This window comes from Electrona antarctica, assembly GCF_951216825.1.
Source record: "Electrona antarctica genome assembly, chromosome: 10".
Lineage (NCBI taxonomy): Eukaryota > Metazoa > Chordata > Actinopteri > Myctophiformes > Myctophidae > Electrona > Electrona antarctica.
The window spans coordinates 43674447-43700189 of NC_136791.1; the positions used below are offsets into that span (position 1 = coordinate 43674447).

Genomic DNA, 25743 nt, shown 5'->3' on the forward strand with positions numbered 1-25743 from the left:
GAAACAAAAAAAACATTTTGCCTAGAAAATGTAGTTCACAAATCATTGATCGATAGCTGACAGTGCCACTGAGGGTGGGGTGAGTTGATCTACTAAAAAATATGACATTTCTCTATGTTCCAAAGCTATAACCTTCATAGAATACAGTAAGTCAAAATGAATGAAAAAAAAAAAAAAAAACAGCTTTTCTCTCTTCATAAACAACCACTGCGTGAAAAGAGGAGTTGACGGGCAATTATGGGCACTGCATTTTGCCCGTAAACCTCAAGTTTAGCAGCATATACAGTTAACAGTTTAAGTGCCAGGGACGTTAAGACGAGCCCGTTTTCACTATGTACTGATTGCCAGGGACGTTTTTTTTCTTTTATTATTTTTTTTTCTTTTATTATTATTTTTGAATCCATGTTTTTGAAAATTCCTCTAATCTGGTGATCAGGTTATGACATGCACATTACATGCACAATAGAATTACATTTTCTTTCTTTTATTTATAATGGGAAAAGTGGCACCCCGGACCAAAACTGGTGTCCACCCCCTGGCACCCTTAATACACGGTAATATACAGGTGTGATGGTACAATTCGGGAGTTTACTGGAGTTTGTTGGACAGTTTAACGGGAGTTTCCTGTAATATACACATCCGTATTCCATGCTTTTTGCACAGTGTACATGTTTTTAATAAGCCATGTACTGGCAATGCAATGTACAGTAAACTGTAAACTACCTTGTTTTTACATGACAGATTTTTACCCAGTGGCTTGACTTACCCCGTTCTCCCAAAGTGTTTATTTAGTTAGATTTGTACGCTCTGTATTACAAATGGCTAAATGAACACTGAGGATTTGGCTGTGTAGCTTTCATTTGCCAACAGACAACATATCATTGCTTCAGGACAGGTACAATAATAGGATAGGTCGAGAGCCACAGAGAAAGTCAACAGTAGGCTTCAGTGCATCTAGAAGAAAACCTGCTCCATTTCCCTGCTGGAATGGAAACTCATCTGTCACTACATTTGTCATTCTTTTCCATCTCCTGTCCAGCATTCTGGGATTCAGACTATAATTAGACTGAATTCAAAATGACTCAATAAAACAAAGCAACATACTGTAGCAGTCTGTGACTATACAGCATGCGCCGTCCCTTGACGTTCACACGAAATTATTAGATTGCATGATGTCGGAGTATGCGTGCGTGCATATGCGTGTGTGTGTGCGCGCGTGCGTGCGTGCGAGCGACATGTGTTTGCATGCGCACATGCACGTGCGTGCCTGCGCATTGTTTGGATTTCCAGTCGGAGTGTGGGAAAGTGAAGTCTGAGAGAGCATTTCCAGTTCCATTTTCCGAGAAGTGCTCCACTCTGACAATTTCCAGGTGATCTAGGCAGCGCCGAGACGACGGAAAGTTGAAGTGGGAAAAGCTACTTCACACTGTAGCTCCTGCTGATGTTTGGTGAGCATGGGGACAGGGATGGGAGGGGGGGGTGATGTTATGTGTGCCGTCTCCAGGCAGGGGCAATCCCTTATGATCCTCAGGCATTAAACCCCCCTGAGGCATCCAGGCGAAGGGCCACACGTTGACGCAACGGTCAAGCTGAGTCAACACACCGCAGGCAGTCAGCGGTGCAGTGCACACACAATAGCTGGCGTGACAGCGAGCGAGCAGGCAACCTTGGGCGCGAGGAGAGGGGGTGGGCGCGTAGTTGGGTTGCATGGGGGAGAGACGGCGTCCCAGCTGAGCGCACAGTGGCGGGCCAGCTGAACGCACAACGGCCGACCAGCTGAACGCACACAACGGCAGGTTAAGGCATTTAATCCATGCCATGGTTGTAGTGTGTCTAGTTAATCCAGGCTGCCCCCTGGGTGACGTACTGACGGACCCCTCTGTGCACGTCAACACGTGAGCACTCTACCCAGCACTGTGAAAACGCAGAGTGTTCATTTAACTCCAAGGGGGGAAAAGGCACTCCTGGGGCTTCTTAGGGTCAGTGGGATTGAAATTAGAGAAGCATTTGTGGGATATATAGAGAAGAAATAAGGGCTGGAAATGTGTGGAAAAGATAATCCTCCTTATTGTTAGCAATGCAAAACTGGCTTGAATTCCTATGACATGGGAAGAAGTCAGAAATTGCTTTTCACCGAATAAAACGCAACATGCTGAATTAATTTGACAGCTATAAAGGAAAATTGGAATAATATGCATCAGTCTTGTATAATTTATTGGACAAGTATGTGTTTACGGCACACATGCAGTATTTCCATATGGTGCGATGTAGAAACAATCCTTAATGTATAACATCGCTCATTATGTCAGCTTGTGAATTCACTGCACTCCCTAGTTGTTAAGACACCAACTATCTGTGTCCACATTAGTCCAACGGTACATACAGTGGGAGTAGATCCACAGAAACCCAAAGCACATCATGGAATGCAATTACGCAAATGGCCATCGTCCAATCTGGAATCTCCTCCTGCCATCTCCCTTGTCAGTCTTAATCCTGCAGCACCAGGGATTTATATCCATACACTCAGCATGATGAATAACACTCAGGATGGCTCGACCCGTCCGTCTCTCATGGAAAAAACTTCACATAAAGGATTTATTTCCCCCCCCTTCGCCGAACGTCTCCTTGTTCGTTCACGGCACGCCACAACCCGACACTTTTATCCCCCCATAAGAGATATATGCTTCTTATGTAACACTCATAGATGCCTTATGTAACGTAACGCCTGGCATCTGCCAAAAAGAAATCAGACACTCCAAAGGGAAGCTGGAATATGGGTGTCACAGAGAAGAACGCGATGCCAACCCAAGCTTATCCTTCATGTTATGAAGGGCAACCTTTTTATTTGAACCACGCGAAAGCTAGCGTCCCGATTCTCCTGCAAAACGTTGGCGAAAAGAGCTGATCGACAAGCTCACAGCATGTCACAATTTGTGATCTGCAATTTTGTCAAAGATATAATTGAGGGGAAAAAGGAGGACCCATTCACTGGGGAACTCTGTTCAACTAAGTAGCCTATTAGGGTATACGATACGTGGTTAATCTCCAAGAGGCGTACGTACGCGCAAATAGGATTACATCACAAATATAATTGGTCCCCACTGCCCCACTCCTTGGGGTGTTTTTTTGTCACTGTATATTTGCACACACGTGACGTTTTTCCTCTGCATTTACCCTTCCTATAACCAGTGAGCAGCCAGGTCTTGCTCAGGGACACACAACACATTGCTGGCCTTGGCCTGGCATCGTACCTGGAACAACCAAAGGGCTCTGGGCTGGCTCCCCATGCATGCAGCCTCACTAACCACTCATACAGTATGGGTGGGCGCCCCCATTGCTGCTGTCCAAAATTAATTACATTTTAATTCATATCACTACTATAATTTACTACTTGGGCAAGAGATTCTTGCTTCCAGTAAAGTGGAGTGATACCGAAAAGGTTTAATCACTGGAAACTAGCTTCTAGCCATACGGAATTCAAACCTTCATTCCAATGCTGCCACCATAATGCATACTCTGTCGTACATACTGTAGTGTTGCCTGCTGAAAATAGGCCGTCTACAAGCTCGTAAAGCGGTGCAGTGCAATGCATTTGAGCTTGTAACATTTTGGCAAGCAACACTGACATAATGGCAAGTCTAAATCAAGCTCTATACTGTAATAATCTCTATACTCTTCCCAACTCTAACAGTCTTTAAAGACTTAAAAAAAGGCTGTCACTCAGGGAATTATTGTAATTTCCATCTTGATGACTTTAGTGTGAACTATATCTATGCATGGGAAGCAATGGAACACAGGCTACAGATCCTTTATGCAATGTCGTTTCTAAAATAAACATCAAATGACCGCAACCAGGCTGATGTTGCAGTGACATTACAAAGGACTGAGACTAGATTTAAAATGATGCTTTGACATTCCCATTTTTTGTTAGTTATTTCCTTTATCAGTCACATTGTAGGGTAAAGGTTTGTTCCATAAGGTTTGTTATTTCCCTGATTTGATGTAAGGCAGAAACCATGCAGTTTGCAACACTGTAATGTGGTATAGCTGCCTCCAAGAAATCTCTGTGCAAAAAAAGTCCTTTTCAAACCGAACAAACGGAAGCACACAGTGGCGGCTCCAGACCATTTTTACTGAGGGTGCTGAAAGGGAGCTTGACTATTAAATGGAGGTGCTATGTCCCGTGCATGCGCACGCACTGATTTTTTAAGATGTTTTTTAAAGTTTTTCTTTTTAAGTTTTTCTTTTTAAGTTTTTTCTTTTTAAGATTTTTTTTTTTTAAGTTAAGTTGTTTGTGTGTGTGTGTGTGTGTGTGTGTGTGTGTGTGTGTGTGTGTGTGTGTGTGTGTGTGTGTGTGTGTGTGTGTGTGTGCGTGCACGTGTGTTTTTGTGTGTGATACAGCTGCGCCCTCTGGTGGCGGACGGGTGGTGTTACAGCGTGACACACACACACAGACAGACAGACAGACATGATCTGCTGGGTCTCATAGTAAATGCTCACTGCGTTCGCAATTAACCCATTTTGGGCGGGAACCCCTTTTGGTGTTTTAAGAATTATGTTATACTTTAGCTATTGAAAAATAGCAGACCTACAAGTTCATAGTGCTACGAGCTTTTTTTGAAAGATTGTGAAAATGTGCCTGAAATCTTTGAATATATATAGTTACAGAGGCGAGTTTTTAACTAAAATCTTTGCTACTGGGGGGGGGTCCCTGGAACAACATATTTTCAGATGGGGGTTGGCGGCCAATGTCATATATATTTGGGGTCCTTGACATGAATATGTTTGAGAACCACTGGCATAGAAACATGGGTTTTTCATAAAACTGTCTTAGAAGACTTTTTTTTTTTCTCCGACGTCAGGCCTAAATGGGTTAACTTACGTACATAAACATCTAATCTGCATATCCTTTAATATCCATATTATGGTTCATATTGGCTTACCTTGTTTTGTGTAATGCAGTGGATGGCTCTGCTGTGGGCGTCAGACAGTTCTGATGCAACAGCGCCCTTGTTCATGTCAAACACCTGAATGGAGCGATCAGAACCGCACGCCAGTACAATGTCTTAGGAGGTGCTAAGGACGATGATGGTCAATCCAATACAGGCCTGCTGTACCTAATAATAGTACAAATGTATAGCAATGATATTGACTAGAGTGGTGCCCGTTGGGCACTGCAGGCCTACTTGGAACGATGCAAGTTGGAAATGAATGCCCCACCCAGTTATTATCTTGTGTCCCTTTTATGCCCAATTTGTACAGTTAAATGAACAACTGGGGATTTTACTGTATAGATACCAGCCAATAAGAATATAGTACATTTTACATATCCAATATCTATATCCACAGTTCAAGACAGAACAACTTTGTAAATTGTTTCTATGGATGTTCCACTAACTTTTGTTCCTACCTGAAAATGTCTTACAATACAGAGGAGACAAATCTACTCCACTGCCAAGCACACCGGTAAATACTGGCTATAACCAAAGAACGCTATTCGTCCAAACATACAGTACAGTATACGGTAGCTCTAAATGGGCTCCACGGTTCAGTGGATTTATTAGAAAGCGAATGTATTGTAAACCTTTAACAAGGAAAAATTAAAGAGACTTGGATCATTTAGCGGTAAAGTCAGCTGTGGCGGCTGGGCTGGGCTGGGGTGGGGGTGTGGGGGGGTCTCATTATGCAGAGGTCTGTGGTTGATGAGCCCTCCAGTGCATGAAGGAATATGAGTAGTATAGAGAGTATACAGTAGGTTTCTAGTTTTAATTTCAATTGATAAACTAAAGCCACAGATTTAACGAATAAACACGTTGCCGTCAAGTGTTGTAAAGATGCAAACCTTTTAAACTCATTAAAAGGAATACAAAGTTGAACTATTCTGTATGATAGAGCAGGGGTTCTCAACCTTTTTGTCCGGGGACCCCCGAAAATGCTTTGGCAACGTCTCGGGACCCCCGCCCCGCCCCCTCCCGACCCCCAATATAAATTGACTGCTACAATAACCTTAATAATAGAGACAATACACCATAAATAAATACTGAAACCATCATCATTAGGGAAGGTGTATGCATGTACTATGTGTACTATATGTAAATTCTTCATTTCCACTTTACAGCCATTCAGTTGCAAAAAAAAAAAAAAATACATTTTCTTCTTTGAAAATAATTTGGGGACCCCCCAAAATAATTTGGCGACCCCTCGAGGGGTCGCGACCCACGGGTTGAGAACCCCTGTGATAGAGTATATGTGAATACAATAGAACTAGTACATCTGCAGTGGTTGGAGGTGGTCTCCCTACTCTTCCAGTAAGAGATTTAGAACCTGGACTCAAGTAACGCTGCCTGAAGCTCATGAACACAATGCCAATCAGAAGCTACTAGAGGTCTCGATGGGCCTAAAAAAAAACATATGGAATATATCATGGATCCCGAGGCTCGGCCCGACCTGACTAATTAGCATACATTTTTGTCCCGGCACAAAAACGTTGGATGACTGGTAGAACTTTGGTCTCTCACTCACAGGCCTCGAGTTCAAATCCCCAGTACGACATAAAGGTTAATTCCCAGTGTTAACCCATTTTGGGCGGGAACCCCTTTTGGTGTTTTAAACATTATGTTATAATTTAGCTATTGAAAAATAGCAGATCTACAAGCTCATTGTAGGTCTGCTATTTTTGAAAAATCGTGAAAATATTTATTTCAGAAAACTGGAGGATTTAGAAGATTTTTTTTTAATTTTGAGGTCAGGCCTAAATGGGTTAATTATTAACACATTTATTACAGCAACACATATATTACAGCAACAGTAAGTATAAAAAGGATACAGGAGAAGAAATCGTTGATTGCAGACATGGCAGTGATTTCTGTTGCTGGTGTCTCAAGGCATCTGACCAGCTTGAGGACACTCCTTTGCTGATATCTGTGAGAGAATTATCATCATTTTCTCTATTAACCCATTTTGGGGGGAACCCCTTTTGGTGTTAGCATTATGCTATGCTTTAGCTATTGAAAAATAGCAGATCTACAAGCTCATAGCGCGCCACCGAGTGGTCTGCTATTTTTGAAAAATCGAAGAACGACATTTCTTGTCAAACAGACATTTTTAGAATCTGATCTCAGGTCAGAATGTGTTAAATAGACTAGAACAGTGGTTCCCAAAGTAGGGTTCCGGGGACCCCCAGGGGTCCTTGAGGGAGTCCCTGGGGGTCCCCAGCTAAATGATAGTTTGGAACCAAATGGACGCTCATGGGTCTGTAACTCTGAGAGTGGACAAATGGAACCAAATTGACCAGTTATCATAGTTAAATTTACAAAATAAATTGGGGTCCCAGAGATATAAATGCCATTAAATGGGGGGGTCCGTAGACTAATGGATGTCAAACTGGGGGTACTTGAAATTAAACGGGTTGAGAATCACTGCTATAGAGCTGTAAAAATCTTGTCTTATGGGGGTCCCTTGCATATCTTTTGGCTGATTAGTGCCAATTTGGGGGTGCTTGACATGAAAAAGTTCGGGAAGCACTGGGCTAGAGAGAGGACACAGTGGCACAGGCAGTAGCGCTGTCGCCTCACAGCTAGAAGGTCCTGGGTTTGAATCCCGCTGGAAAAAAGAAAAAAAAAAAGCTAGAGAGAGCGCAAAGCATGAACAGAGAGGAGCACACATGACATGCAACACAGGTCCTTGACTAGGAATTGAGCCAGACACATTGTGGTTATGTGGTCAGCATTCTTACTGGCTGAGCCAACAAGGCACTCCAACACTGGCTTAACTATTCTACCACCTGACGGCATCAAATACTCGTGATCCAGACGTGAGGCGTTGCTCACACTGCAAGCAAATCCGATTAGTTTCTCAAATCTGATCTTTAGGACTGACTGTCCACACTGGCACTGCTATTTGCAAATTGCAAATGATGAAATAGGATTTGGTTCTTACTTACCTACACTGTTGCTTTCTGAAAATAGAATCTATTTTTTTCCGTCTATTTTCGGAAAGCGAACGTGTCATAGTCTACTGGAAGCTCCCATAAGTCCCATGTTAGACCCAGAAATGTTGGTTAGTATAAACTTTTGATTCAAATGTCATCTATAGGCTTAGAAGATGATATTAAACTTGGTTGCTAAAAGTTGCACGCTGAGCAATTTGAGTAATTAGCATAATGTGACCATACCATTAACAACCTGTATAAAGCAAAAACATCAACATTTCATTATGCTTTAAGTACAGTAGCATGTGACATGTCAAACTAGGGAGTTTTCATCGTTCTAAATTCATTCCAAGCATTAGTTTTGCACAAAAAAACACTCCTTGGGCTAAAAACGTCCATAGCCGTCATCACAAATGTGATGAGGTCAGCATATTTGGGTGGCTATTGCTGAATTTCCTCCATTAGGCCTATAGATAACATTTATATCATAAAAGTTTATACTAATCACCATTTCTGGGTTCATGAAAATTCCAGTAGACATGAGAAACAATTTTAGAAATCTTTAATCGTAGCTCAGACCACCTAGAAAAGTGGTTCAAATTTCATGTTCAGAAATCAGTTTACATGTGGGTTTTATGCATGCTGTTCAGACTCCAGATTCTAATCTGAAAGCAATCTGATTACGATCTCTCATCCCTCCAGCAAACTGAAACCTGGATAAGCCCAGGTCTGTCCTCCTGTCACACCGACGGCTTGGTGACAGTTCTGTAAGTGTTCACACAAGTCGCGTGATAACAATACTGTTCCACTGATTGGGACAGGAAGAAGCAACATGCTCTTGCTGAAAGAGTATCTGGCCCTTTGCTTTCATTTCCCTGGCCTGCAGTGAAGCCCTGACAGCTTACAGTACACAGCCGGGCAGCCTGGGTGGTGTTGAGTGTCGGCGCTGTGCTTGTGGTGGGGGAGAGAGACACTGTGCTTGTGGTGGGGGAGAGAGACACTGTGCTTGTGGTGGGGGAGAGAGAACAAAAACAGCTCCCCAGAGTGCCCACCGAATCAGCCTTTGATCTGTATATATGCTCCCAATGAGCAGTCTTAATTTCATCGACTAAAACTATGACGAAAACAAAAAACAAAAATAAAAAAAACGAAATAATAATTAAGCTATGATGACTAAAACTGAGACTAAATATATCAATACCTTGATGTGAAGAAATTTGGAACCACTGGAAGCAAGCCCAAATAAGCAACTACTGTACACTTTAGAAACAGGCCCCAAAAAAAACAACAACCAGCAACTACCAATAATTTATTTACAAGCGACTTTACAGAAAAACAAGCAAAAGGTCGCTTATAATAAGCAGACATGGCAACACTGGCTGAAGGAAGTGAAGCGAACACACAAGCCCCCCAGTGCCTTTCTGCAGAAACAGGTGAATATGCGTATAGTATGCCGTGGCAGAATGTGTGAAAACAAAGCGTATACCGTCTGCTAACCATTCCATCCATTATCTCTGCATGGCACCCCAGTCTATCCTTAGACCTGTTCACACGGGGAACAATTAAGGTAGACTGTATTTATAGTTTAGCTAGCCATGTATGTGACGTGTAGGCAAGTGAATCTGAATTTGATATATATATATATATATATATATATATATATATATATATATATTTATCTTTGTTCTCTTTTTCATGCCTCTTTAATGTTTCGTTTCTTACTCTGCTGTTCTCCCTCTCCCCCCACCACCCCCTTTTCTTAGTTCTTAGTTTATACGCAAAAACTAATTTCACACACTTCTTTAGGCTACATCTATAAACCAGAAATGTAATAATACAGTAGAAGATTCAACAAGTGCAAATACTGAATATGTGGTATATATTACTAACTCTACTCACCTTTTGATGTCATCTCGCGTCCGGTCAAGGTGACACAGGTAAAGGTACAGAGAAGGCCCCGACGCCATTAACAGGAACTTGTCCAAGTAATACAACTGAGCAGCCTTGATGGGTTTGGAGAACTTGTCCGCACTCTAAATAAGAAAATAAAGGAATATATAAATGTACTAATTATCCACTACAAGCCATTCAATGTCTCCTGGTAAAAGGTTCTGTACTAGCTCTGCTTGTATTTCCCTTGACACCAAATCTCTTCGCCAAAGATATTGTAGTTTGTGAGCTTGTAGATTGCCAATTTTCACCCCAGAATAAGAATCCCAGTGTTCAGTGTGGTTAATATAAATAAGTATTAATGATTTTTATTAAACTCTAAGGGAGCAACTATAAAATGTATGTATGCTACCGTAGTCTTTACACTCTGTCCCATGAAAATGATTTCAGGCTGAGAACCTTGCTTGCTGACCACAGTCTCAAGGGTGTTAGTGCCCAGTGAAATCAGAGCTGAATTCTAATAGAGATGTATTGTAGAATAAAAAGCTAAAGTTGAACCCGAAATAAAGATATTAACATTTAGTTCATGAGTTACAGTATGGGGGCATGACCACAAAATGCTGTGATTTTTTGAGTGGTGTAAACCACTCCTACAACTGGCTTTGTTAGTGCAGAAAAAATGAGCATGGTTGCTATGTTCACCCTGTTCACCCGGGTGTGATTTCATTACGTCAGACATGATTTCATTACGTCAGACAGGCTATATAAGACCTTACACCACTCAGTTCACACGGGTGTGATTTTTTTATTGTTAATCCGCTCTGCCTGAAAATAGACTCCAACGCTGAACATGAACCACTTAAGCCCTATTTACTAAATAGCCGATCTACAAATGCACGTTGATGATTGGTTACTTTGGCTTTTTTGTTATTGGTATGACATGCCCAAGGATGCCATATATTTTCAGTGCCTCATAACATTTAAAAAAAGCAGAGGTTTTACACCATTTCTGATAACACATCGTCTCCACACTACACACTAACTTTTACTTTGGGTGTGAAACTAAGTTCAATGGTCATTTTAGGGTAAAACAAATATATGCATGATTTATACAGTTGTAATGCACTGAAAATATCAGCCTCTGCGAGCTCACAACATTGGTCGGCTATTTTCGGCTTTATGGTTTGGGTTTAACATGACAAAAGTAATTCATAAAATAGGCATCCTAAAATGTTGATGTCCTCACAAGTACAGTAACACATTATGTGCGTGCGTGCAGAGTGGTAATATGGTACTCTTCAACTCCCATGGGACATGGCGAGGGCCTCTCTTAGGGCCAAAACACAAACCACCTGAGGGGATATTAGTGTATGATTCATCAGGCACTTACCCAATTCGGATTTATGGCAGGACGACGCTTCAACTAACCGTGATACTTTTTAGCTGACAAAAAGGAAATGAAACGAAGTAGCCTACTGTGTATTCAACCAAACGCTTTCCTTCTAGAGACTATCTTCATCTTACGAATGAGAAAAGCCATGTGTACGTTGGCTTCGCCCTGACAGAGCTGCTCTCCTCCTGCATGGCAGTTTCTAAAATGACTTCCGTTTGTTTGCCAAAAGGTGTTTCATAAGATGAAAATCACCCCCCAAAAAGCTGCAACTTAATTGAGCCAAGCTTCTAACAGCCTGGGCCCCGTCTGAAGTGAGAGGAGAGGAGCCCCAAAGGTCAGCGTCGTCAGCTAGGTGGCAGTGACAATTTTTTATGGGGCGGCCATGCAAGTGAATGCCCTGTTTTTTTGTTTACCTTTCCTACAACTTATTTATTTCTTCAATTTTCCAGATATTTTAAGAAATATTCCCCAAAAATCTAAAACGAACGATCAGCAATTTTGGCTTTCTTACAAAAATAAAGGGCTTTAGTGGATAATTCATAATGTATTTTGTTTGGGTACCGGGGAAAACACCAAATTTCTGGCTTTGAGGACAGACCTATGCTTTGACTTGGCCATAGATCCAACTGTCCCGCTAATGCTTTCTGGGGAAAGTGTGAGGTCCAACGAGGAAGTGAGTACATGCTCAGTGATCTGGACACGTGGAGGTCACAGAGAGCCTCGCACATGAACTTTGTGAAAACGTCCCCAGAAACACATCTACTCAGCCTCATTAAATGAGCCCTCTCCCCCGTTCCATGAGCCTATTCTGATTAGGGTAGGACATCGTCAACGTTAATGATTTATATAATGTGTTGAAGACACTTATTTCGCCGTGTCAACATCATAGACACCTCTGTCATTATTCACACGAGTTCCGTGTTGAAGACGCTAGAATGGAAACCACTTGCATGAGCCCCATACTATTTCATTTTCACAACACATAAGCTCTTTAGCAAACAGAAAATACATGTTTAGGTTGGTAGGCCTACAGTATACACATCAGGAGAGAGAACCCCAGAGAACCCCCCCCCCACCCCCACCCCTCCCCGGGAGGGGTGGAACCCAATGCAACCCAATGCATCCCAGCTGCACAGCAGTTGGCACTCAGCACCAAGGATTGGACTGGGAGTAAGTCCATGCGACATACTAGCATCATGGCCAGGGGGTGTATTTGTACATGTGACATACTAGCCAGCCCCCCCCCCCCCCCCCCCCCCCCCCGAACACTGAACAGGACATTTACCATAGAAATGACGGGTTCTGCATTGTCACAGGGCCAGATTTGTAGTGTTTGGTCCTCTGATGCACTGAGCCACCACTGTCTGCTGTGGCTCCAGCCCACACTGCTCACTGCCTTGCCATGGCCTGCAAACACACACACGCACAAACGGTTGACGATTACCCTGCTGGAACTACAGTACAGTGGGTGTGTGACCGCAGTATTCAATCATGGTATTGTTCATACAGCCAAGCAGACTGAGGAGTAGAGAGAGGTTCATTGTGACCTCCTGGTCACCTTCCACTGCTGTCCCGTTATATCTGCTGCCCTCTTGTGGAGGGTGTATGTCTTGTGAGTTGTGACATACACTGGTGCGCACCAACGCCTGTCACAGTAAGGCTGGATGAAAATCAACAAAGATTTTCTCCATGCATTGGTGTAGCTCAGGGGTTCCCAAACTTTTCCATACCAAGGACCCCCACATAGCCATATAGCTTATGGATGCAGGCCCCCTATTATGCAATGTCTTGCAAAAATAGGTTGTGTACAAGCACACGTGTTTAAAAATTGGGATCATTATCATTATTTCTAAATTCTTAACAAGCCCAAAATATGGGATGCCAGGTGGAAAGTGGTTAACCACTTGAACCCTACAGTCCCCGATTCTGGGGGAACATTAGGCAGAAATAGTCGATCTACAAGCTCACAATACATCACGTTGCGACTCGTTGTGAGCTTGTAGGTCGGCTATTTATGGCAAAGAGCTTTACTGTAGAAGGAAGTACAGAGCCAACTCAGGTCACTTTCACTAAGGAATAAGTGGTTAAAACTGGCACAATAATTGTATGAATTGAAATCCAATCCAACTTTATTTATAGAGCACATTATAGAGCACATTTAAAACAACAAAGTTGACCAAAGTGCTGTACAATTAGGCAAAGCAGTAATAAAACATAATATAATACAGTAATAAAAACATAATACAATACAATCAAACAGTCAGGAATACAACATTAATCACGGTTTAAAAGCCAAGGAATAAAAATGAGTTTTAAGATGCGTTTTAAAAACAGGTAGTGTTGGAGCCAGCCTGACACGGCTAGTTCCACAGTTTAGGAACAATGACTGAAAAGGCTCGGTGGCCTCTTCTCTCACACCTTGCCTTAGGGATGACAAGGAGCATTTGATTAGCTGACCTCAGTGATCTAGATGGAACATATGGTTTTAGGAGATCGGAAACATAAACTGACGCTGATCCATTTAGAGATTTCAAAACAAACAATACAATCTTAAAATGGATTCTAAAACGTACTGGGAACCAGTGGAGTGCAGCTAAAACGGGAGTAAGTGTTCATATTTCCGGGTCCTGTTAAAAGTCGTGCGGCAGAATTCTGAACAAGTTGAAGACATGAGGGAGGCTTGGGTGACGCCGGCGTAGAGGGCATTAGAATAATTGAGGCGAGTTGTAATAAAAGCGTGTATCACTCGCTCTAGGTCCTTAAAAGATAAAACTGATTTAATTTGTGATAAAAGCCTCAAATGATAAAAACTAGATCTAACCACAGCATTTATTTCTGTATCAAGTATAAAAGCATTATCCATTTTAACTCCTAAATTGGAGACCATGGGAACCACAAAGGGTTGAAGTGGGCCCAGGTCTAAGGGGTGAGCATTACTAATGGCACTTGTCCAAATATTATTACAGTTTTACTTGCATTAATATTTAAAAAGGTTTAGGGCCATCCAGGGTTTAATATCATTTAAACAATCAAAGAGAGGGGACTGGGGGCTGTTGCTGTTTCTATTTAGGGACATGTATATTTGAGTCATCTGCGTATCGATGGTAGGAGATGCCATGTTTTTTTTTAAATGAGTCCTAGGGGGAGAAGGTATAGTGAAAACAGGATGGGGCCAAGAATTAAACCTTGGGGGACTCCAGATGACAGGGGGGCGGAAGAAGATGTATGATGACCAAGTTTGACTGAGAATGATCTATTTGATAGGTATGATTTGAACCAGTCTAGGGCAGTATCCCTGATACCTACACTGTGCTCCAGGCGTGATATTAAAATATTGTAGTCTATCGTGTCAAAAGCAGCAGTTAAATCTAACAGTAAAAGGATTACAGTGTCACCATTATCTGTGGAAATTAAAAGATCATTAAAAACTTTAAGCAGTGCAGACTCAGTGCTATGGAAAGCTTTAAAACCAGATTGAAAGGTTTTGAGAATGTTGAGCTCATTTAAAAAAAGACTAACTGTAAAAGTGCAGTTTTTTCAGAAGCTTGGAAATTGGCCGATAGTTGGATAATACAGAGGTGTCCAGGTTGGCTTTTTTGATTAGGGGTTCCACAACTGCTACTTTAAAATGTGCTGGTACATCGCCTGTCGCAAGACTGCTGTTGATTATGTTATGGACTGAGGGTCCAATAGTCCCCCAGACTTCCTTAAATAACGGCTGGGGATGGGGGTTACTCTAACCCATTTAGGCCTGACCTCAAAATTTAAAAAGAATCTTCTAAATCCTCCAGTTTTCTGAAATAACTTGGTGGCGCGCTATGAGCTTGTAGATCTGCTATTTTTCAATCGCTAAATTATAACATAATGTTTAAAACACCAAAAGGGGTTCGCACCCAAAATGGGTTAATACTAATAGTGGCTATTTTATCTATAAAAAGGCAGAGGAAACTTTCGCATACCTCAGGGGAGGCTTCCAGACATGTGGATAGGGGAAGATTTAACAATACTTCAATAGTTTTAAATAATACTTGTGGTTTATCAGCATTTGTTGAAATAGAGAAATATTTGGTTTTTTCAGCCTTGACAGTAATTTGATATATTTTTTATCAAACAGATTCTGAGGAATGTTTAAAAAAAGTTAAAAATAAATGTGTGTCTCTTTTCAGTTACCTCTATTTTCCAATTGTCCCCCTGGGCCCCAGATTGAAAACCAACTGGCTTAAGTCTGGCTTTTCCGACGCTGCTGCTGTGTGTGTGTGTGTGTGTGTGTGTGTGTGTGTGCCCTTTCATTTCATCTCTCATTTTCCCCGCCGCCAGTCTCTGACTTTCTGAGAAGACGGCATGTACCGAGCACCTCCTCGAATTCATGCTTGCTTTGGTATGTAACCAAAGAATGCATTTCTGGTCAAAAAGGGAAAGCTCTTTATCTATGGGCTCTGACAGCGATGGCCCACTCAACGAATATTTGGACCGGTCCGTCCTGATGAAGTCTTTCATCTCAGTTCAAGGATCTGTTATATAATATGTTACACAACCCAAGCAAAAATAAAGATAGGCCTAAATCAGTGGTTCTCAACCTTTTTCTGGATCAGGGCCTGTATACTCGAAAATCTTGAAAGCATTCGGCAACCGGATGGCTGCCGTGTTAAGTGATGGGTGGGCCACGTGCATTTTAAGAGCATGTTTACTTTAATGATCAATCAATCGACTGTGTTCCAAATTGGATCAATGGAGCTACAGTAACGTAGTACACCTTAAGTTCACTTTTAGTTCGCGTTTAGTTTACTATGAAAACCTGCAGTCAGTCACACTTCATGTCAGTCAGTCTGTCAGTCACTCATGACACGCTCGACGCTCCATATATGGCCGTCTCCATATATGAATTTCACAACACTGACCTCATCAAACCCTGGATAGCCATTCATGGAGAAGAATGGATCATCACCTAGATCTGCGTATATGGAGCCGGTCAGCAACTCTACATCTGACCTCACGGACAACATGTTGATCTGATCTCAACAAACCCTTAAATCTCTATGGAGCTGACCTGTGCTGACATTCCATATGTTGATCCTTCCCCACCCGTCCTTCCTCTTTAATGTCTCACTTTTGACTCTAGACGGGCCCACCCCAAAGTCATTAGCGCAGCTGGCGAAAACTAGAGTTCTCAACAGGCCTGAAAATTGGGCCCTAAATGGGCTGGCTCGAGGCCCTGCCTGGCCTTACTAATTAGCACACATTTTACACCCTACCCGACCCAAAAACATCAATAAAAAAAAGAAAAAGAAAAAAAGGTCCATATATGGGCATTCCCAGACCTGTTGACCTCAGGGCTGGTAATATAAATGTTATTATCATTAAAATCGTAGTGTGTTGCCAGTTATTTACAGGTTGAGAATCACTGGCCTAAAGGTTCCAGTTGACCTGACAGTGTCTTTCGTCTAAAATGTTTACACAAATCTAAATCTGACAGCAACAAACTGAATGTTAGGAGGAGAGTCGGGAGACGTGGATTCACTCAACACACAGCACACAACATAATGGGTGGCCCACTTGTGGAGGCGTTTGGATACATTTCCTGCGGGTAAAAAAATGATATGAATGGGTGTCTTCGCTATTATTGTCGCTGTCGGGTGGAAACCTTAGTATGTTCAAAACATAATATTTATAAACCCCACAGACAGACCACTTTCAAGTTCAACCTGGCATCCCTATTTTGGGCATATCATTATAGATGAACATTTGACACATCCTTTATTACATTCGCCGTGGCCCTGCCGCGCTCCGTTCCCGACGCCAGCCTATCGTTCTCGTGCATTGAGCCGTTACTCGCTCATCCACAACTGCTCTTGAGCATCCGCTGTTTCGCTATTTCCGTGTCCTCTTCCGCTTATTCCATATCCGCCGGCCGAGGAACACGAACACACACACACACACACACACACACACAGACAGACAGACAGACAGAGACACACACAGCCTCCGCACTAGCACGCTTGCCAGATCTCCCTCCCCCTTTTCACACAGCAACTCGATGTTTCCCTATACCTGAATCACATGACACGGTAGCCTGCCAAATATATCCACATGTCGCTGCAGAGCAAATTGCGCAAAATACTGTCCCTAATATTCATTACGCCAGAAGCATGCTACCATAACCACCACCGCACCACAACAAACAGGGTTGCCAGAATTCACAAGCAATGAAACGTCATAATTTGGCCACGGTTGCCAGACTTTGTGCTAACACCAAGTACAAGCAATCAGGTAAACATAAGCTGGCGGACGGACAGACTGTATGCGCACACAGCCTATTTAGGCATATATATATATATACACATATACATATATATATATATATATATATATATATATAACAGATGCCTATGAGTCTCACTGCACATACACAACATATAAAGTATAAACTACAGTACACTAGGGCTGGGTACAATAACTGCAATATTGCGGTTATGCAACGCATAGTAAGACTACAGTAACAGCACAGTAACAGTACAGTAACAGCACAGCCAACCCATAAGCCAACAAAGCACCGTGAGCTTGTAGAATGTAGATCTGCGTTTTTCACTACATGTGTGCTCCATTGTCCTACGACGATAGTATGAAATAGGATTCATTTACAGAAAAGTATAAACCGATGAAATATGAAGTTACAAGGTTTCTGCCCGACAGTGATATGTGAAATTACTCTCCTCCTATTTTATTATGGATGGGAGTCAAAGGAGAAATTGGACAGCATTTATAACAAGATGGGGCAGAATATGTGGCCAGTCTATGACATCAGTACTAGCCTAGTCATCTATGACATCAGGGAGATTACTCCCAGGTTAAATAACAACATGGCTAGTGAAGCAATTATTCTCCATCTACTTAAGAAGTTATGTCATCAGTCAAATAATAATACCTAAAAGCAACTATGCCGCTTATCGTGATGTGCGGTTATCCCTGTAGTGGTAAAACACGAAGGGCAGAAGAATTAAAAAAGTACTTTGAACAGAATACAGACAAGAAGGTTTATGTAGTAGGCGACAGGACGGCGGGCGCCGAGAAGAACACCGTTTACGCAGATTCACAAAAGGAAAAGAATGTCAGAGCGTTTTTAAGAGCTGAAGCGGAGAGGAGACTCAACAAGGATGATGTTGTAATATTGGACTCGTTAAATTACATCAAAGGCTACCGATATGAGCTTTACTGCCTCATCAAACACACGCAGACACCTCACTGCCTGGTGTACTGTCTGACCTCCGCTGAAGTGAGTTCAGCATGGAACACAAACAGGGACCCCGCTGATCGACTCGCCCAGGAGATCTTAGACGCGTTAGTGCTGAGATTTGAAGCTCCCGACTCCAGAAACCGATGGGACAGTCCCCTTTTCACTGTCCTAATGGAGGATGTGCTTCCGTTTGAAGCCATCTCTGACGCCATTTTCAAGCGAAAAGCACCACCACCAAACCAGTCTACGCGGAGTCAGCCATTGTCTTCTACAAACCTCCTGTATGAACTGGACAAGATCACACAGGATGTCTTGATGGCAATTCTCAATGCACAGAAGACGAGTCTCCCTGGAGATGTCATTTTAGTTCCAGGAGCTACAGAAAAGATTGAGCTCACCAGGAGCTTCAACATGGCAGAGTTACGGAAACTGCGGCGCCAGTTCATCAGCTATGCCAAGATGCACCCAACAGAGAATGTTGGACAGATTGCAAACATGTTCGTGCAATATTTAAACAAGAGTTCTTAAAGCAATTGTTTAATTGTTTTATATTTTTTTGTCTTAAAAGTTAAATCTTTAAAATAATTAAAAAAATCACACCCGTGTGAACTGAGTGGTGTAAGGTTTTATATAGCATGATCAGCTGTGGTCTGACGTAATGTCTGACGTTAAAGATCTTTGGCTAGGTAGACTCGTCTTCTGATGTGATGATTTGTGACCATGAAGTTGATTCAGCTGGAGTTTTTGTCCGATGTGAGGTATTATATAAGGTAAGGTATTATATAGCCTGATCAGCTCTGATCTGACGTAATGAAATCACACCCGGATGTGATTTCACAACTGGCTTTTTTTGTGCAGAGAAAATGACCATGGTTGCTACGGTCATCCAGTTCACCCGGGTGTGATTTAATTACGTCAGAAATTATTTTGAACATAGCAACCATGCTCATTTTTTTCTGCACACAAAAGTCAGTTGTAGGAGTGGTTTACACCACTCAAAAATGTATGATGTAAGTCCTATGACGTCAGTCATCTATCACATAAGTACTATGATATCTTATCAGTCATCTTGATAATATTTGATTAAAGTTTCAGCTCAACATCCATAGATTTCCAGTATAGGATTTCCAGTTTTAAAAAGTTAGTTAGTAAAATGTTTACTTCCTTGGCCTACTGGCAGCAAGAAACCTAGGGCTGATTGTTCCAGTGTTTTGCAAGATTAGCCCAAGACATGCAGACACAGACCCTCTTTTGGGCTCCCACAGGAACCATACACTGACACCACATAAGACAGGAACGCCCATAAACGTCACATCCGGTTTTAGCCTGGGGTAAGAATTTTCTATGGCTGCCAATGCAACTTGGTCCAATCCTTAATCACATACGGACAAACATCTATGCCGATGCTATCTAACTTGCGGAGGTAGCGTGCCTTGTCCACGGGCAACAGATCTTTCAACGTATGGCATTGCAAATACGTTTGATAATCGCTACTCTACTCAATATTGTTTTGAAAATGCCGCAAATTGCATTGCAGTGAACGAGCGCAAATCACAACTTCCCCCGGGGGTGGGCGGAGTCACAGTTTGAGGTGCTGTTTACGCGCCGTGGTGTCAGTGTATAGCGGGAAATGGGGCAAAGACATCCTAATTTTGCAATGTGAAATGTTGAAAGGTCAGGCCAACCGGAGGGAACTAAAGCAACCAAAAATCCCTGCAGACAAAAGCTCTGTTCACACAGAGGTTTGAATGCAGGGACACACAAGCACACACCACATGCACCTGTGTAGACAGCTGGTTTGCCGGTGAGGGAAGACTTGTATAATAATACTGAACCGTCTCCAAGTCCACAGAGGATGTGTTTCCCATTGCCTAGGAACGACAAGAAAAGAGACAATAGTTTCATTATAATTTGATGTGGATTTGAAAGCTATAACCACTGCAACCCTATTTTATACTTAATACCAATTACCATGGTGTCAGGTAGCGGAAATAGCCAAACTACTGTAGATTGGCTATTTTCCCTAGTTTTTGAACATTTTAGAAAGAAAAAAAAGTTGACCTTTTTAGATTTATTACAACATATATAAATAAATCATATGCCAAAAATATGAACACGAGTTTGAAAGAAACATTATGAAGTTAGAGCTACAGTCTTATTGTTTCATCCTGGACTCCAGGACTACTACACATATATTTATGATATTAATTTATGACTGATTATGTACAGTATTGGTGGCTGCTGCAATGGACACTCACCTGAGTATTGAAAGCAACAGACTGGTTTCTTGGCGATGCTTAGTTTAGTGTGTGGAACACTGGGTGCAGTGCTGTTTGCTGGATAATCTCTGAGCTTCCATCCTCTGACAAAGATAAATAAACAGACGTCTTTGTTCTATGAAAAATGATTTATTTGCATGTTTTTGCAAAGACGGATGGTTAGAAGGCCTACTCACATTTTCTTGTTAGTCTTTGTAGTGTGTGAAGTCTTCTGAATATTCGTCTTGGGTGAAAACATATTTCTTCTGAAAAGCAGCAGTTTAAAATGTGCACTGAGGTTCAACTACTGTACTGACATTTATTGTTCCTGTCATAACAAATGTACCAGTATAAATAAAGGATTTGCATTAAAGTCATGAGTTAGAAATGTTTGCGTCTGTTTGAGATGGAAATCTTGAACTCAACTCAGGAATCAGAAAAAGTTTGTGTTTTCCACTGAAAGCCAACATGAATAATGGTGCAACATGCACCCCTCCACCAATACATAGTGGGAGTGGTCCAAGCAGAAGTGGAAGCCCAATTAGCTGCACAACGGTCTCGCGTGCCAAAAATAGACGATCTACAAGCTCAAATTGCATTGCGTTGAGAGCTTGCACTAAAAATGGCTGATCTGCGGATCAGCCATTTTCTGTGTGCGATGCCAGCACGCAACTAAGTATAAATCAGGTTTCAGTGTTTATGCTATTCATTGACCTGGCTCCAACAAATGGAAATATTAAATAATCAAAAGTCAAAATGTGGAATATGAATCCTCCCTGAACGCTAGTTTGTTAGGAGGCCACCGGCAACGCATCCCAGTCCATGGACCTACCGAGGAGAGCTGGTGTATCCTGATGACCTCACATTGGAATGGAAGACCAGGGGCTGTTCCCTCACACCTCCTACGTCGAAACATAAGAAAGATAATGAGAACGATTTGTGAATATGAAGTACAGCTACAGCAAGAAGATGATACTCAAGCTAAAAGTAAAAGGATATACTATTCCAACTATAAAGATCAAAGACACTATTGAACAGTCAGGTCCTTTTGCTCTTACTTCATACTTGGGAGGGTGGGGTTTACCACTCCCCAGAGTATGAACCAAGTCAAAACAATCAAAAGACCTGCCGTCTCTGGTTTACATCCGGTATCTGCGTGAAGGAGACGTCCGTCCACGTTTTTAGGAGACCGGAAGCAGGGTGGAGTCTATTCATTCCAATGGAAGAGTGAACGTGAACACATTCTTTAGCCCCATTAGCCCACTTAGGAGACAATTTGTAGGATGTGTGTACCAGTTTGCCTCTAGTGGCACCAATTAGGATGGCAGATGTTCATAAATTAACCACTATTTGGTATGAAGTTAGCCTGGTGATCAGACTGAAGCTGCTTGGAGCAGTCCACTGAGAGAGTGGGCGAGGTCTGAGCAGTCTACTCAGGGGGGCTATATTCTGGATCCAGGCTAGTAATAAGAGCAACATGGCTGTCTTCTGACAATGCTCAGTAGTTAAAAAGCCTTATATAGCAACTTCTTCATTAAACCTTACTACTGTCCATTATTATTATCATCATCATCATCATCATCATCATTAGGGAAATACAAATAATTTTATTGGCATGTGATCTTCGGGGGTTGTGAGAATGGAGGTCCAAACCTGTGTTGGCTGGCCACTTAGTAAAATCCTGAGTGTTCGTTACGGGTGCATTTGGTTCCATTTTGTACACTGTCAGAGTCAAACGAACACTGAGGATTTAACAGTGCAGCTCATGCAGCCCAGGAGACAACTTAAGTGCATAAACCACAAACTCTGTGGGACTGAGCGGATTCCTCCTCCGCCCCCCCATTCGCTTGTCAGTGCCTTCGCTATACCAGTGAGCTCAGTTTTTCCACGGCCATTAAAATGCATGTGGCTTTCCAAAAGCAATCCTCCTGAATGCAGGCAGCGTCATCCCTGCCTGGTAACTCAGCAATGGAAGCTGCTAGAGAACAGAACTGAACCATTTCATCGCATTAACACCAACTCAGCAGCTACTTGTGGCGGTAAATCAATAACAAGTCGCGTGGTTATTGAAAAAGAATGCACAAAGCTCACTAAATTAAATAATGTGTGGTTCGCCTCCACAGATTATTTTTCGATACGATTATCCTGCTTAAACCACGGGCACTTACTTGCCAATGAAACAAAACTCTTCGAAAACCTTGCAATAAATGCATCACCTAATGCTTACCTTGTAGATTGTCTATTTTTGGCGTGTGACACCAGCGCACAATGGCGTATAAATCAGGCCTTACTACTACTACTAAGTGGGAGGAGCCGTACTAACAGAAATGAGTCAGTCAGCTGACATTAGGCATGTATTTTATACACATACTGTATACACAAACGTGACACAATGCAGCAGTGGTCTTGAGCAAGACACTGAACCCCCCCAACTGCTCCCAATGAGCAGGTTGATGTCTGCCATTGGTCTTTGAATGTAATACACATTGTTAAGTGCTTCGGACAAAGGCGCTATATACCGTAAATGCAACCATAAAAGCTGACACTCTTTTCAGTGAATCTCTTAGTTACATTGTTCTTGTTAAATTTAACAGAGCTCTGCCAGCTCATTCAAGCCTAATATCTCCCCTGGCTAATCCCGGGATATCCCGTTGTATAGGTGGTAGAAGTTTGGATTCCCACACAGGTTCAAATCACATATAGGACTGTACCCGACAATGACCATTTAGGCTGAAACTTGGGAGCATAAAAATCAATCTGAGGATATCTTTCCTCATGCACTATATTTAGGACGACTCACTTGTCAATTTTTTATCCTGCACCTGTTGTTGTGATGTACTTGTATTCCCTTGGTTGGACTAACTGTATATGTAGTCTATGCTGACACTGATGCCAGAGGCTGCGGGTCAGATGATACTGTGCTCAGAGAGGAAACTGTACTTCCACTCGCAAATCAAACACCTGTAATCAGGGAACCAGCTACATATACGTCCTCCATCCCTCCATAACATCCCTCTGTCTCTTTTTGACCAGAACCTTCCAACTCATGAAGTTCTGTTCCGATAACTTTCCATTATTACTAGAACCACCCCTAAACAAAATAATAAAAACAGTTTAGAAAAATAAACTAGGTCAAATTTTTAAAAAAGGTTAAAAACTAGAAACTACGGTAGACAAACAAGAAGTGGGAGGTGGGGAATAATGTAGGGAAAGCAAGTCTGAAAAGGTTGAGTGTGCTTTTGAACATTTCGAAGGTGGGAGCAGCTTTGATCTCTGAGCTGGGAGTGAGTTCCACAGTGAGGGGGCAGCCACTGCGAAGGCCCCGGTCACCCCAGGTTCATTTGTTGGACTTGTGGGGTTCCAGTTGACAGTGCTTGACCTGAGGGAGCGGGTGGGGGCATGGCGTTCGATGAATTCAGAGAGGTAGCGGGGGGCCGGATTGTTGATGGCTTTGTATGTGATGGTGAGTATTTTGAAGTTAATTCTGTACTTGACAGGGAGCCAGTGGAGTTCACGTAGGACAGGTGTTATGTGGTCCCTGGATCGGGTTCTGGTGAGCAGGCGGGCGGCAGAGTTTTGAACATACTGTAGTTTTTGGAGAACCCTGAAGGGGGAGGTACGTCATTGTGGCAGGGGGCCACAGTCTAGGTCAGGGGTTCTCAACCCGTGGGTCGCGACCCCTCGGGGGGTCGCCAAATTATTTTAGGGGGTCCCCAAATTATTAAAAAAAAGAAAAAAAATATTTTTTAATTTTATTTTCACTTTTTTTCAAAAATAGCAGACCTACAAGCTCGTAGCGCGCCACTCGGTGGCGCGCTATGAGCTTGTAGATCTGCTATTTTTCAATAGCTAAATTATAACAATGCTTAAAACACCAAAAGGGGTTCCTGCCCAAAATGGTTTAAGGTTATTGTAGCAGTCAATTTATATTGGGGGTCGGGAGGGGGCGGGGCGGGGGTCCCGAGACATTGCCAAAGCATTTCCGGGGGTCCCCGGCCAAAAACGTTGAGAACCCCTGGTCTAGGTCAGGGGTGGGCAACTTTGATGATGGAGAGGGCCACTAGATTTCGACACTCACTCCAGAGGGCCATGCACATCATCTTACTTTGATGCAGGTCCTCGAAAGTATGCAGGCGCAGTAAGACCCGGTGGCATCCTTTGAAGCCATGCGTTTTGCGATCACATGATCAGGATGGCACATGTTGTGAGATATGACAAGCATCCATCCTTTCAGTGGCCTCACGCCATATGCTGGGCCATTTGTGCATGTACAACTTGGGGTCTTACTGTGCATGCATACTTTTGAGGACCTGCATCAAAGCAAGATGGAGGCCATCGTACACGTCTTCGCTTCCAGACCTCTCTAAAAAAAAAGACCTTGCTGTAGATAAGGAACCTAATGTGTTTGTGCTTTCTGTTGCAGGGAGGCTGGGTCCAGAGCCACACCCAAGACCACACTCTCTGGCGTTTACACCAACGTGGTTGAGTGTTTGTCAATGTCACTCGGCGTCTGATTCATTTACTGTTTCTACTTTGTGCTGGATTTGGAACATTCAAATAAAAACTTCTGTGTTGTATCCCTCCTTTGCCCCTGACTGGATTTGGGACATTCAAATAAAAACTTCTGTGTTGTATCCCTCCTTTGCCCCTGACTAATTGGTCAAAGTCATAAAACATAAAAAAGAAATAATGAGATTGTTGATTACAATCTCATAATGCGTAGATTGGCCATGGAAAATATACGTTCTGGATTCCCAGAACTCAGGCTCTCCTGATCAGGGCCCAAATTAGGTTCTAAGAACCTTACCTGACAACTAACAATAGCATGGTTTGTACCCAATATCTATCTATAAATGCACCAAGTCTCTGTCTGTCTGTGTACTGTTGTAATCCACGTATCTCGAGAACCGTTCACCCCACCGACTTCAATTCGACACATGCGTTTCCACACCACCACAGGGAGTGCAGTGCCCGGTGTCGAGTCGGTCGGACCCACTGTTGTCCAGAACCACCCATACCAGGCTCTGGACAGGGCCCCTGC

At 42.6% G+C, this 25743-nt stretch overlaps 2 protein-coding genes across 5 annotated transcripts in view; one reads left to right on the forward strand and one right to left on the reverse strand.

Annotated features, from left to right (window-relative positions):
* The window catches only part of wdr27 (WD repeat domain 27), a 101923-nt gene that overhangs the window by 54537 nt on the left and 21643 nt on the right, over window positions 1–25743 (reverse strand). For all 4 annotated transcript variants that reach the window (XM_079512445.1, XM_079512442.1, XM_079512444.1 and 1 more), the window contains 8 exons: window positions 21535–21604; window positions 20900–20968; window positions 20703–20806; window positions 20226–20315; window positions 12499–12620; window positions 9830–9963; window positions 6827–6921; window positions 4944–5065 (listed from right to left, as the gene is read on the reverse strand). In XM_079512445.1, the coding sequence (XP_079368571.1) occupies window positions 4944–5065; window positions 6827–6921; window positions 9830–9963; window positions 12499–12620; window positions 20226–20315; window positions 20703–20806; window positions 20900–20968; window positions 21535–21604 (806 nt within the window). The remainder of the gene's footprint in view (window positions 1–4943; window positions 5066–6826; window positions 6922–9829; window positions 9964–12498; window positions 12621–20225; window positions 20316–20702; window positions 20807–20899; window positions 20969–21534; window positions 21605–25743) is intronic.
* Window positions 18148–18972, forward strand: LOC306931451 (protein KTI12 homolog; the record flags this gene model as incomplete). The annotated part of the gene is made up of 1 exon (XM_079512853.1): window positions 18148–18972. One exon carries the CDS (start codon window positions 18148–18150, stop codon window positions 18970–18972), a length of 825 nt encoding a protein of 274 aa, XP_079368979.1.